The following is a 13,428-nucleotide window of genomic DNA, read 5'->3' as shown; positions in this document are numbered from 1 at the left end:
CTTGGCCGAGGTGCCAGAGGGAGGACGGGCAAAGCCACTGGGAATGATGCACAATCCCCGCTTCAGGAGACGAAGAGAAAGGGAATGCAGCAAAGGAGGTGAGGATCCTCCTCAAGACCCTGTTTGAGAAAAAAATGAACTCTTTGGACCTCTCCCACAGAGCTAGGGCGGTGTGTGGAGGAGGCCGACCAGAGCACAGAACCCTGAGATCTGTCCTACCCTAAATGTCTCAGGTGCATCTGCTGGCGTAGGCGTAGAGTCTCACGCTGGCCGTTCAGGAGACTTTGTGGCTCTCACTAAAGCTACTCACTAAATCTCAGCTCTCTACTTTCTGGGCCATGGTGGGCTTGTGCCTCCTGGTTCCTTGGGCTTGGGTGGGGCCAGGGGACTAGCGCTGGCCGAGGAGCTCTGAGTGGATGTGACGTGCGTGAGTTAATTGTGTGAAGCCCTAGAGGATGCTCTTTCTTCCATGGAGACTGGCCACACTTGTGATACTGGCTATTCCTTTTGCCTGGCTTTAGAGTGAGGAAACGTGGGATAAGATGCCCACTTCTGCCATGATGGACATGTGGCATTGGTCAGAGAAACACCTCGCTGTGTTCTAAGTCACTAAGATTGGGGCTGTTTGTTAACGCAGCATATCACAGTCTATCCCAGCACATCACTGCTGGCTTCTTTCCTCAACTAGAGCCACGGCCAGGGATGCTCATGCCTGAGTGTTCCGTCAGCAAGTGGGGGGCCGGGGGTTTTGAGTCTCCACCTGGGCCAGGCAAAGGGCTCCCCTCGTGGGAGCGGAGGTCAGGGGGCCATTAGCTAAGAAAATCAAAGGGAGCCAGATAATGACTCTGGATGATGTGGATCCCGCTTCTAACCAGTCTGAGTTAAGGGCACAGGCTCAAACATCACCAGATAGTTTGATGTTGCTCCCCCAGCCACTTGGTACCTAAACTGGAGTCAGATTTTTCTGCCCTGTCTTGGGTTTGAGTTTTAGTCTAAGATTATGGTAGGTTTGGGTAGGTTTGACCTGGCATTGGAGGCAGGAGCCGTCTGTCTCGTCTATTGCCCTATCTCTAGCCCATGGCGGGGACACCACTCAACCGCAACAAATGCTTGTCGCTGAAGAATGAGACCATGTGACTAAAATGTCATACTCTCTTGTTAGGAAGCTGTTGAAGAGGCCCCAGAGGGTCATGGAAACAGTCGCCAGGGAGCAGCTTGCTGGCTGCTGACTGGATACGGGGCAGATCCTGGAGCCTCTCTAAGCGGGCCTCAGCCTTTGTGGGAGGCTGTAAGGGCACCCGCCTTTGGTCCTTGTGAGCACACTGGGTGGGGAGGGAGCTCAGTCAGGGGCCAGAAGCTCAGGTGAGTTCGGCTGTGGCTGGGGTGGGGGAACAGAGCAAGGTCTGGGTGGTCTGCAGGGCCATCCAATATTTCTCTGTGGGAACCCCAATCCTGGTATGACAGAAATGCCATCGGGACTGTTGGGTGGGCTGCTGTCCAGACCACGCAGGCCTCTCACCAGAGACTTTGGGTTGAAGTGAAGAGAGTGGTTTCTTAGTTGGAGAAAGAAGAAAGAGAGCAAGGAAATTGACTGGGCTCACAGGGCGATGGGCTGGGTCTGTGGTTGCTAATGGAAATCTGCAGAAGCGTTCAGGGTACATCAGTCTTTCTGTCGACAGGCTCAGCATGTCTGCGCTGGGCCAGGAACTCAGCCTGACCTCCGGGTTGAGGTGTGTGCCTAGAACCTTTGCTCCGGAAAGGCAGGGGACAACCAGCGGAGCAGACTGGGGTGTGGAGTAACCGTGTGCTTCACACGCTTTAGCTTATTCAGTTCCCACAAGAGCCTCCAAGATGGGAATTACGGTTTCCCTTTTCAGATGTCGAGAGAAGAGCCAAACCCAGGCCTGTCTTCACCACAGCCTCTGCCTTTTACACAGACTGGCTGGTATAAATCTGATCTTTTTAATGTTCTGGTATATTCTTGGTTCATTTCCCTTAGTTTTGCTTTTCTTTTCAACAAGTCCTAATGTCAAGTTCATAACGTTGTTGTGGCACTTCAGTGATGTTCCTAGTATAGCACCTGGCACCGAGAAGGCACCTGTCATATGCCAACTCCCTTCATTATCCATTATCCTGGCAATTGCCAGGCTGTCTGTCTCCTTCATGCTAATGATGACAAAGGAATGGGTTCTGGTCTTGCTCTTGTGTGGGCCTGAGTTTTAAAGGGGGAGCACTGAGAGGGGAATATGACATGCTGGGGGTCAGCGAGCAAGTCATCTGTCCTATACCCAGGCAGCTCCCTGCTAAGACCCTCTAGGACTCTGGACCTGAGACCATGGCAGTGACTTTGGGCAAGAGGGCCCTCCCTTCACAGAGGGCACCGAGTCATCCCTCACCTCACCACCCTCTGAAACCAGGTGAATACTTGTCAGGGGAAACCTGGCAGCTGGGAGGATTCTGGGCCTAATCAGGGCAGGATTTCTTTCCAGAGAGATTCACCCTTGATTTACCCTCATCTAAGCTAGTCTCAGCCAGTCTCAGGGGCACATAACTCAGGGTTCTTGCAAACACTAGACACCTCAGCCTGGCAGGGAGGTGGCAGTGACAGGACAGCCAGGAGCTAGCGGGTTCAAACCAGCCTGGAGATCAGTTAACAATGTCACTCCACTTTTTGGCAGGTCCTGAGAAAGGAGACAAGGATTGGGGCTCATTCATTCATTCATTCAACTAGCATTCTTGGCGTGCCTAGAACATGGGTACTTACTGCATGTCACTTACTGAGTGGCACTAAGGACATGACCCAGCCCTGAGGAGCTCACAGCTAACAAGCTTTGGCAAGGAGCCCAAGACTGAGGCCCTAAGTGGCTCCCAGGTAGACCGACTCTTCTTTGCCACAGAAGTGTGGCTACCTACAGCTCCTGGCTACCCACAGCTGCTGTATCCCCTGCTGCAGGGGCAGATGGGATGTGAAATGCCACTGAGAGGATGAAAGGATTCCATAATTCCCAGACAGGTCTTATTGGGGCACATTGGGGCCAAGCTAGAAGGCGTGTTGGGGCAGCTGGTGCATGGGGTGGGGTGAAGGAGATGGTGGGGCAGCAGGTTGCCCTCCGGAGCCCCACTCCTTACCTTGGCAGTGTCCCGTCCTCACCATGATGTAGCCTTGGTCACACTCACAGCGGTACGAACCCTCGGTGTTGGTGCACCGCCCCCCGACACACACTCCTGGCTGCTCACACTCGTCTATGTCTGTGAACACACAAAAAGCCCCATGCTGTTGCCAGCCTGGCAGGGCTTCAGAGGCTGAGGGCAAAGACGCCAGGCTGAGGCCCAGGTGGGGAGGGCATTCGTGTGCAGCTGTGATAAGCGAGAAAAGGGCTCCTAGTCTGAATTGAGAATGATCTGGCTCAGATCCCTGCAAAACCCTGAGTTCCTGTCTCCGAGGGGAGGCTACTTTACGGGCCCATGGAGACCCCTCACAGCTGTCTCCTCATGCCGATTCAGGGCTGGTCTCAAGGTGGCAAGCTATATGGCATGGTCCTCCTGCTGCCAGCACATTTCCCTGAGGGCTGCTCTTAGAGGTCTGAGGGGACTTCTTAAAGGTTCGGGATGAAGCAGCCAGCCAGAGAGCACCTCAGGCCGCACTGGATCTATCCGTGTGGCTTATCCCATTGTCCCAAAGCAAACTGGTTCCCACCACGACATAAAACCCCAACCCTGGTCATGCTGCTCCCCTGCTTAAACCCCTATCAGAGTTCTCCGCTGCCCTGGTGCAGCTCACAAGGCTTCACCACCTGGCCCCAACCTTCCTGTGGCCCGTAATCCCTGCCTGTCCCACCGCCAAGCCTTTGTTCACACAAATGCTTCTGTTTGGTATATCTTTGCTCACCTTGGCAGCAAAGAGAGACTTAATCCACTCCAAGGACAGTTCATGTCTTGACTCTTGGTCACTAAAACCACTGCCCACTCCCTGCCTCCACAGTCATACTACTGGTAGACTCACCTTAGCCCCCAACCCCCACTACTGGTTCAAGCACTGTGTCCTTGTGCAGATTAAAGAGCTAAGCAAAAACGGAACACTGAAGAAATCTTAACCACTGTGTTATGGTAGCATTGTCTACCTTGTAAAGTCCAAACTCCTCAGTTTAGCAGGTGAGATCTTTTATGATCTGGTCTACTTTTCTCACCTTTGGTTGGTTTCTGCCTTCCATATAACTCCTGAATTCAGTCACACAAGACCTGCTTTTCAGCTTCTACACCTGCTGTTCCGGTGCCTGAAGTGGCTTCCTACCCACCGGCTTGCCTCCCTTCACTAATCCCTGACCCCACAAGCCCCTGCCCGGGGTTCTCTTAGGATCAGACTTATGGTAACTGTTCATTTACCCAATTGCTGAGTATGTGCCTTAGTATCCAAGTGTCCCCAGTGTCCGGCACAGAACCTTTCCTCCTCCCAAAGTGCTTCTTGAATGGATAGAATCGTAACCTTTTGCTTGAGGACTGTGTTTCCATCAAACAGTACTTCATAAAACTCTAGTGCACAGTGGAGTCAATGGCAGAGGGTATAAAATGCACACCTGGTTATCATTTTTTTCAGTGCTCCCCTTTTGCTAAGCCCTTTAATCTTATACCTGTGATTCTGACCCAGCAGGACTGGGCCTGCCCAGAAACCTCCATGCTAGCAACTCCCCAGGCAATTCTGAAATAACTGGCCCTTACTTTGAGAAACTCCAATCCCAATGGAAAAGAAAAGGGGATTAGGAGGTAGAGTCATATGTGAGACCTTGATAAGGAACCCACACACTGGAAGGACCAGGACTCCTGCTAGATGAGGCTGGCGAAACTGACTTGCTCCATGGAGAGCAACAGAAGTGGAGGAAAAAACCTGGGATCTTAACACCCACACAAAGAGGGAGCCGAGACAGATCAATGCTTGCCTTAAAAGGCGAAACTATAATGAAAGTGTGGGTGAATATCTTTGTGACTTAAGGTCGGAAAGGACTTCTCAACTAAAGCCCCCAAAGCATTAAAAATAAGGCCAAAATGTGGACTTCAATATATCAGAATTAAGCATTTCTGTTAAAGGAAGGACACGTGGAAGTTAGCAGACAGAGGACAAAATGGAAGCTGCTAAACGCAGCCAAGCAGCTGAAATATATAAGGGACTCCTAAAAACTCGTAAGAAAAGCCACCAATAGGAGCCTCCCCTGGTGGCTCAGCGGTTGAGCGCTGGGCTGCGAAGCTGCCTGCAGCCTCTGCAGCGCCCGTTTGATCCCTGGCCGCCAGCGAGGGTCCCACATGGCGCGCAGACCTCTCCTGCCACCTGCTGCTCCCCTCAGCAGTGTATTTCGTGGGTCTGCCTGTTCTGTTCCCCGCTCTGGCTCTGGTGAATCCTCTCACCCTCCCGCGCTTCTGACTGTACCCAGTGCTTCTATAAAAAAATAAATAAAATAAATTCTTAAAAAAAAAAAAAAAAAAAGAAAAGCCACCAACATTACATCTGAAGAGGTGGACCCTATAACCCTAGGTTATATATGGTGTTGTAAACCAAATGTTGCCTCAATAAAAAAGAATGCTGTTGGAAAACTGAGCAAAAGACATAAACAAGCAATTTCCAGGTAAGGAAACCCTACAGTTAGGTAGTTAATAAAGTACAGTTATTTTAAATATTCAATATTCAAATAATTTTATATGAATTAATAATTTATACTTACATTATTTTGAGTGCTATAAATTGTGATGTTTACATTAATTATATCAATCAATGACATAATTCACAAGTAAAAATAAATGATTAAAATAATGAGATGTTGTTTCACTGCCAAAATTTGGAAAATGAACGTCATCCTGAATAAGGGCTCACGAAGTGGCAGCCAGGCCCCCTGGGAAAGCCCTGACCGCTGAACTGGTGCCTGCCTCTCGCCCCCCAGCTGTTGGGACTGGCAGTGACATCCTGGACATCCAGGCTGGCATGGTAGGACCCTTTGTCTGGGTCAGGCCTGGCAGCCCCACTCCCTGCAGCCATCATTGCTTGTCCTAGGCAGTGCCTTGGGCTGGGCTGCAAAGCAATGCCCTTGGCCCAGGGCACCTGCTAAGGCCACGAAGCCTGGAGAAGCCACTTCCCCAGGCCCCAGCCTCTCCCCTCACTAACTCTAAGCTATTCTGTGTACTACAACCTCGGTGCCTTGGTCACCTCCCGGAAAGCCAGCTGACCGAGTCACCACCCCCTGCTCGCAGACCTTTGCTGGCTCCCTGTGCTCACGGGACAGAGTCCAAGCACTTCAACCTGGCTCGCAGACCCTTCACAGACTGGCCTTGGCTCCTGCCACTCCCCCGTAACCCGTGCTCCAGCCACACTGGATTTATCGTTATTCCCAGTGCATGCCAGGCTTGTTCACTGCTCTGCTCTCTGCAGAAACAGTTCTCTTTCTCCGGAGTGCCCTCTGGCCTGCATCCCGTCACCGTGCATGTAAGGGAGTGTTGTTGGAAGCAAACCATGCTTTGGGGTTGGAATGACCTAGATTCCATTTCCAGCTCTGCCACAGCTAGGTGTGAGGTCCCGGGTGTTTATTCCACCTCTCTGAGCCTCAGTTTGTGAAACGATAAAATGAGGATAAGGAGTTCTACTGCACACTGGGGTGATGAGCTTCATAGAGTGAAGTGCTTCAGACCACGTCAGCATGCGTGCTCATCCAGTGGTGGCTATTATTCCATCGCAGCTCAAAGCCCCCCCACATCCCTACAGTAGAAACAGACGCTTCTTCATTTGGATCCCCTGGTGCCTCCTTGCACGCCTTACTCATCGCACGGTCCCCAGAGCTGACACAGCACTGGCACATAGGTGCTTTGGTGCTGAGGAGTGGCACGCACCATAGTCCCACTCGCCCATTAAACTAGGTGCTTTCTCACCTCTTTCTCCCTCCTCCCCATGGTCAGGTGGGAGCACCTGGGTGGCTTTGGTCTCTGCAGCCCAGATCCTTGGGGGATTAGGGCTCCAGGGGACCCTGGAAGCAGGGGGGCGGGCAGCTCTACGGCTGCTAGGAGGGGCTGATAAGTGACCACTGGGACGTTCCGGTCAGAACCAGCACCGTGGACCCCTAGATTAGCAGTGTTCTCCAGGTGACGGATTCCCACTGGGTTGTGAAGCTCAAGGGACTGCTTGGAAGTGTGGGGCCATACATAACCTTCGAGAACTCATTTATAAAAACATGTCCAGAGTGTTTTGTAGAACAGTATAAATGCTGGATATTTAAGGTTTGCATTGGAGGCATCTCAACCAGCATCCACAAAGCCTCGCAGGTGTTCAAGCTACTGAGGACCCACCCACTTCTCAAGAAGGTTTTGCTCCCCCATCTGCCAGGATCCTCAGTGGGCGTCTTCATGGGCCACCCTCAATGGATGAGGGTGAAAACAACTCATCACCACTAGGCATTTGGGGACCTCCAGCCATGCCCCCTGTCCCCTTCACACTCTTGACTCCAGCCACGGTCCCTGGAGCCTTTGTGAATGTTGCTGTCTTGCAGATTCGCACCCTTCAGGTTTTCTCCCAAGGCAGGTCCCAAGACTCCCACAGGCCCCACCCTGAGGCACAGTGGGTGGCTGGGTGTTGTGAACATCTCCACTTCAACACTAGACTCTGGGGTCTGTGCCAGCCCAGGGGCTCAGCTTACCTCGGCATTCCTGCGAGGCCCCCGAGGTGGCAAGCCTGTAGCCCGGGTAGCAGAAGCAGGAGTAGGAGCCCACGCGGTTGACACAGCGTCCTCTTCCCAGACAGGGGTCCCTTAGACACTCATTGTCATCTGAGTGGGGGGAAGGAGAGCAGTCAGGGAGGCCAGCAGTGCCTTTCTTTGGGTGCCTGCCAGCAGCCTGCCTACACGAGGCCCCAGACAGGGGTGGTGCTGTGGAGAAGGGAGGGATGAGGGAACAGAGGAGGCCAGAGAGATGAAAAGTCTGTAAGGCTGGGAGACATGAGATTGGCCCACTGGGTCCACTCAAGTAGCCAGGGCTCCGGCTGGCTGGCTGCCCAGTACTCCCTCCCTCACCCATGTCCTTTAAGGTCACATGGATGTTTCTCCCTTGTATAAAAATATTGGGGATGGGGCGTGATCAGGTACTCATCTGATAACGCATCCCCTGAGGGATGGCCCTGGTAGAGGCAGTAATCACAAGGGCAGGCCTCTGCAGGCAGTGAGGTGGCCAGTTTGAGGGTAGTGGGCTTATCTCAGAACTGACGGCTGCCAGACACAGTTGTGGGGCACCAGGGTGGCTCCCCATTATCCTGGAATCCTGGAAACTCTGGTTGTCGATCACAGAGATTGGTCTCCCCCAAGGTGAAGGGTTAGCTTTGTCCACAGGGACTGTGCTCGGCTTACACCCGTCGACCACACAGAACCACCTGGACCTTCCGCTGTCTGGAGTCTCGGCTCTGCCCCCAGCCAGAGTGAGCCCAGGATGAATACCTGTACAGTAGGCCTGGCTGGGGTGCAGTCGGTAGCCGGGGCTGCAGACACATCTGTATCCATCTGGGAGGTTCACACAGGTGCCAGGGCCACAGATGTTGGTGGCACATCTGTCAATGTCTATGGAGACAGAGCAAAACAGGGGTAATGGTGGCCTAGGGGCTGGGTGAAGGCAGTCGAGTGTGTCAGAGGCAGGGCACAGGGCTTCCGAGGACACCCAGCAGCCTTCTCCCATGCTCAGCCAGGCCTCCCACATCCATGTATAGCTTGGCATGGTGCAAGACCCCAGTGTCTTTTCACTTTCTCCTTCCTGGCTCACTAAGGGCTCCCCATGCTGTAGTCAGGGCTCCTGTGCTCTGCAGGGGCTCCCCTCTGTGAGATGAGGATAGGACACTAAGCCTTGATTCTGCCCCCACCTCCATGCTGCTGGGAGGCCTTGGAGCTGGATTAGACAGCCGCAGCTCATAGGGCTGGCTGCAGGTACCTGGGGAGCCCAGGGCATCCGGTGCATCAGTGGGGGGGATCACTTGCTCTTCTCCCCAGGCCCCTGGAACTGCCTGTGCAGGCAGCCGTGGTGTTGGTCTTCCTGCAAGAGGGAGAGGGAAGCAGGTGGTCATGGCTTCTGGGTCCCACCTCCTGCCTGGACATTGGTCCCAGAGGTGCTGATTGCAGGCCACTCTTTCTTTCTCTCTGCTGCTCCAACCACAAGAACCAGGGGTAGAGCCTAGGGTGGATCATCTCCTGTCTCTAGTCTCCTGCATTTGATAGTCACAGGACCTGAGTGCTCTCTTGGGTCTTAGAGCCTTACCCTCCATTTCATCCATCACAGATGAGGAGACTGAGGCTGGCAGGGATGACCACTTGTCCACAGCCAGCAAGTTGTTGGAGATGGACCCCAAGCCCTGGTCTGATTCCCACGTCACCACTCTCCTGCTTGCAAAGAGCTGTAAGTTCACAGAACTCTGCCTTGAACATCACCAACTTATCAGCCCTGAGAGGCAGCAGGGCGGGCACTGGTGTGATTTTTATAGGTAAAAGAAATTGAGCTCAGCTTTCTGACTTCTGAACTGTGCCCTGTACCTAGCTCCAGGGACTGGCAGGTGGGGTCCACAGAGGCCAAGGAAGGGCAGGCCACAGTGGAGAAGAGCCCTGGGGATCCCACAGTGCCTCCCTGCCTTGGCAGCGTTTCCCCCATGTACCCTTTACATGTTGGGCAGCACTGGGAAATACAGAGGGGGCTCTGTGACTAGGAAGATGCATGCAAGCCATCTTTCCCTGACTTTCCATCCTCTTAGTGCATAGAGCTCCTCGAAAAGGCGCTCGCTGGTCACATCACGCACACCTCACCTCACTGGAGCCCCACGTGTCATCAGCTCTCACAGATTGACTCCACTGCTAGACTAAGGTCTCTCCCTCCCTCCCCGCGGTGTATCCTGGGAGCTGCTCGGAGGAGGTACTCACCTGGGGCCCAGGCAGGTACTTGGGTAACACTGGTCTCATCCTGCATGGAAACAGAGGGTCACTTGTGGTCCTCTCGTCATGCCTGGGATGCGCCTTCTTTTGCCACACTCATCTCCCCCTTAAGGCTTCTGGGCCAACTTACCCCTTCACTTTTTCATTCACTCCAGGTACTGCAGAGTTCGTTCTACATGCCAGACCTTCTGCTATACACTTTCTGTCCCCTGTCTTAATTAGTCTCAGCTATCCTAGGATGGTGTGATCTAATGATTAAACGATGCGTGCAGTGTGCCAGCTCAGTCTCCTACCAGCAAGTACCCTACCAGCAATGCTGATGTCCACATTCTCAGATAAAGCAACAGAACCTCCAGAGGTTAACTGGTTTACCTAGGATCACTGGGCCAGCGAGGATCCAAGGTCACATCTGGGTTCCCTCCCTCGGCCCACAGAGGTAGATCTGTACTGGGGACCCAGGAGGAGAGGAGTGAGTAGAAGATGTGGTCTTGGAGGGCAACACGGGACTCTCCAGGGACAGAACAGGTTCACCAGGAAAGCAGTGTTTGGGGACGGTCCGGTATGCTGGTCTGAGGGACGGGGATTCGGTAGGGAGGGTAGACCAGCAAGAGAAGAAGCAGATTTACTCTTCTGGTGGACACTTGGTTCTTTACAGGGGAATCCTGGGCATAGGGAAGGAAGTGGACCCCTTCTCAGTAAAGTGTGAGAAGGGGTCACAGCTGTGCCTCCGCTTCCCCGTGAGCCACTCACAGAGGAGACCTTGAGATTTAGGCAAATAAGGTACAGACAGTGCTGAACCCAGAAAGAATCTGGAACCAATTCTAGACCTCAACCGCAGAGCTTAAAGCTTGAGTGACAGCCAGGATTAACAGGACGTGTTCCTACTTCCTTTCTGGGACCCTCAGACCATCCCACACCAGAGGATGCTTGCACAGTAGCTGCTCCAAAAGCTGTTGTTATGACTCCCTTTAGGGTAAAGCTGGGGCTTTGGCATCTCATCAAGTAAAGCCTTACAAAGAACCATGTTTCTCTCTTCCCTCCTTCACAGGACACTGTCTGAGAGCCCCAGTGGCTCCCAGGTCCTCCCTTGGTCACACTTCCCGACTCCCTACTGGGAGGACTCACTCACCTGGCCAGCCTGAGAGTTACCTGGGAAGGAAGGTGAGAGCATTAGCGCAAAAGTCTGAGTAATTCCTCCCTTCCACCCATGGCCAGGGCTGGTTCTGTCTGCCAGCAACCTCCTGACTTTGTGCCAAGCAGGATCAGCAGTAGAGCAAGCTCTGACTTCCTACCTGCATCAGCCCTTGCTGCCCTGCTGGGGTAGGCAACCATAAACCCCAGAACCCCAGGTCTGGTAAGAGGAAACCTCCTGTTGTCCTTTAAGACCACAGCAATGGGAGGCCACCCCTCCAGAGCCCCTGCATTCCAGCTGTCACCCCCCCTCCTTGCACTATCACTTCCCTCTTAAGCCTTCCACCCATACGGGGTCACTCCATCCCCCCTGGGCTAAGAGAACAGTTTTAAAAGGAGAGGAGGGGCTCCTGGCTTGGCTAGTATGTAGTTTCCATGCCAACTGGGACTTTGTTCTCTGTCTGTTTCAGATGGACAGATGGTTATCACATAGTTCACCCAGTCTTAATATATTCTTGGCCTCCTGTGCTTAGCGTTGCCCACAACCTGGACAGGCTTCTGCTTGCTTCCCAGGGCACTGTCCAGGGCCTCCAGTGCAGTCCCCTCCGAGCCCCATGCGTCCGGGGCCCAAAGCAGTGAGCTGGAGTTAAGATCTGGTTAAGGCTATGGGAGGGGACCTAAAACACTCAGCTCCCCAGGATCCACCAGCTCTTCAGGCCTTGCAGTCAGCACCAGTGCTCAAACTGCACATTCAGGGCAGAGGCTGGAAAGGCCTGACTAACTGGGCTGCTGTTGACCCCTCTCACCTCCACAATTCTCTGGGATTGGAGACCTCTTGCCCCCAGCAAGAAAGGTCATCCCAGGCCATGAGCACAGGTTCCCAGGGCTGGGTGCTGCTGCTCCAACTCCCTTTCCTAAAGCACCCAGCTCTCTGAGGTACTGTAACATAGGGGAGAGGGGTCCCCCTCTCCAGGCCAGATACCCTTCTCAGGGGTGGCTCCAGCCTCCTGCCAAGTGTCGGTGACTGCCCGGAGCGGCTGCCTCTCTGCAGGCCGGAGCAGGGTCCCATTGCTCTTCTGCCCTTGCTCCTTCGAGGGCCTGGCAAGTTCCTCCTCCTCGGCTTTCCTCACAGACAGGCGGATGTCTGAGCTGGAGTAGGTATAGCCATGGCCGGCCGGGCAGATCTCCCTGAAGGCTTCTGTGAGGTCCGGGAACAGAGGAAAAACTAAGGAATACTGTTCCTGCTGGACCCCAGGACCCCCACCCCACCCTGTCCTGCTCTTTGGGGGGTCAAGGCAGTTGTGGCAGGAAGGAGAAGGGAAACTCCAGGTTGTGAGGAGTTGAGCAGGGAAGGAAGACTAAGGGTCTTCTGGCTTGAGGGAGGTTCACTAGGTGGGGAAAATGGCCACTGGCTTAGAAGATGCCCCTTGGTGGCCAAAGCTGGGATGGGAACAGAGGATTACCTGTGCCAGGCAGGGGGCATTTCTCACACTTGCTGCCCCATGCTTTGCCCACTCGGCTGCAGCAGCATATCTGCTTGGTGATCCGCTGGGCCAAAGGCAGGGTGCAGGTGCCAGGCCCCAGCGACCGGTAGCAGAGCCCCTGCTGCATGGAGACGGCCTTGTCCGCTGCAACAGACATGGCAGGTGGGGGTGGGCAAGTGGCCACGGGAGGGGAAAGTCTGGGGGGAGGGTGTGGGGGCAGGACCACTGACTCTGTGCACTCAGACTGGCCTGGCCCGCATCTCAGTCTGGGGGCCTGTGGGCCCTGCAAGTGCTCACGAGGATGTTAGGCAGAGGAATGGCAGGGGTGGAACCCTTCAGCACCTTCTCATGTCACCAGCTGGAGGTGCCCCTTGACACCCACCCTCATGTGGAGAACTGAAAGCAGGAAATGGAGATGCACCTGTTTGTCTGCAGGTACTCAGTTTACGTGTGTTTCCCCAAAACCCGAGGTGGGCCTGGAGTTGAGCAGGAGCAGTGTGCCCCGAGGGCCACAGGGCCCTTGAGAAACAAAGCCCTGGTAGGAACTTTGAGGACAGGGCCCTGTCGTGGGCATCTGTAACCTGAGCACCCTGCAGTGTCTGGGGCGTGCGGTGGCTCTGAAATGTTCATTGGCTAGATGGACAGGTGGCTCGGTCCATGGGCCAAAATCCTGCGGCCCACAGTGAGTGTGAGCTATGAGTTTAGACAGTAAGTACTGCTCCCATTGTCTCTTCTAGTAAATAATAAAGACTATTTTCTTGTGAATAATCTCAAGGGAATATAAGGAAACCGTGTTGAGTCAGAAGAGACTACCCTCTGTCGAGGGTCAGGGGTGGGGTGAAGAGGACAACACTCAAAGCTGAGGAGCGAATGACCCCGGGGAA

General features: G+C 53.9%; 1 protein-coding gene across 1 annotated transcript in view; it reads right to left on the bottom strand.

Moving 5' to 3' along the window:
• Positions 1–13,428, bottom strand: part of LTBP2 (latent transforming growth factor beta binding protein 2) — a gene marked incomplete at both ends in the record, with an annotated part of 85,401 nt that overhangs the window by 11,541 nt on the left and 60,432 nt on the right. Inside the window, 8 exons of the mRNA XM_084240312.1 lie at positions 3,130–3,249; positions 7,668–7,796; positions 8,457–8,576; positions 8,941–9,042; positions 9,918–9,957; positions 11,059–11,078; positions 12,043–12,258; positions 12,524–12,688. Coding sequence (XP_084096438.1) covers positions 3,130–3,249; positions 7,668–7,796; positions 8,457–8,576; positions 8,941–9,042; positions 9,918–9,957; positions 11,059–11,078; positions 12,043–12,258; positions 12,524–12,688 — 912 coding nt within the window. The remainder of the gene's footprint in view (positions 1–3,129; positions 3,250–7,667; positions 7,797–8,456; positions 8,577–8,940; positions 9,043–9,917; positions 9,958–11,058; positions 11,079–12,042; positions 12,259–12,523; positions 12,689–13,428) is intronic.

Source organism: Talpa europaea, assembly GCF_964194135.1.
Source record: "Talpa europaea genome assembly, chromosome: 8".
Classification (NCBI taxonomy): domain Eukaryota; kingdom Metazoa; phylum Chordata; class Mammalia; order Eulipotyphla; family Talpidae; genus Talpa; species Talpa europaea.
This window is presented reverse-complemented; position numbering and strand designations above follow the sequence as displayed.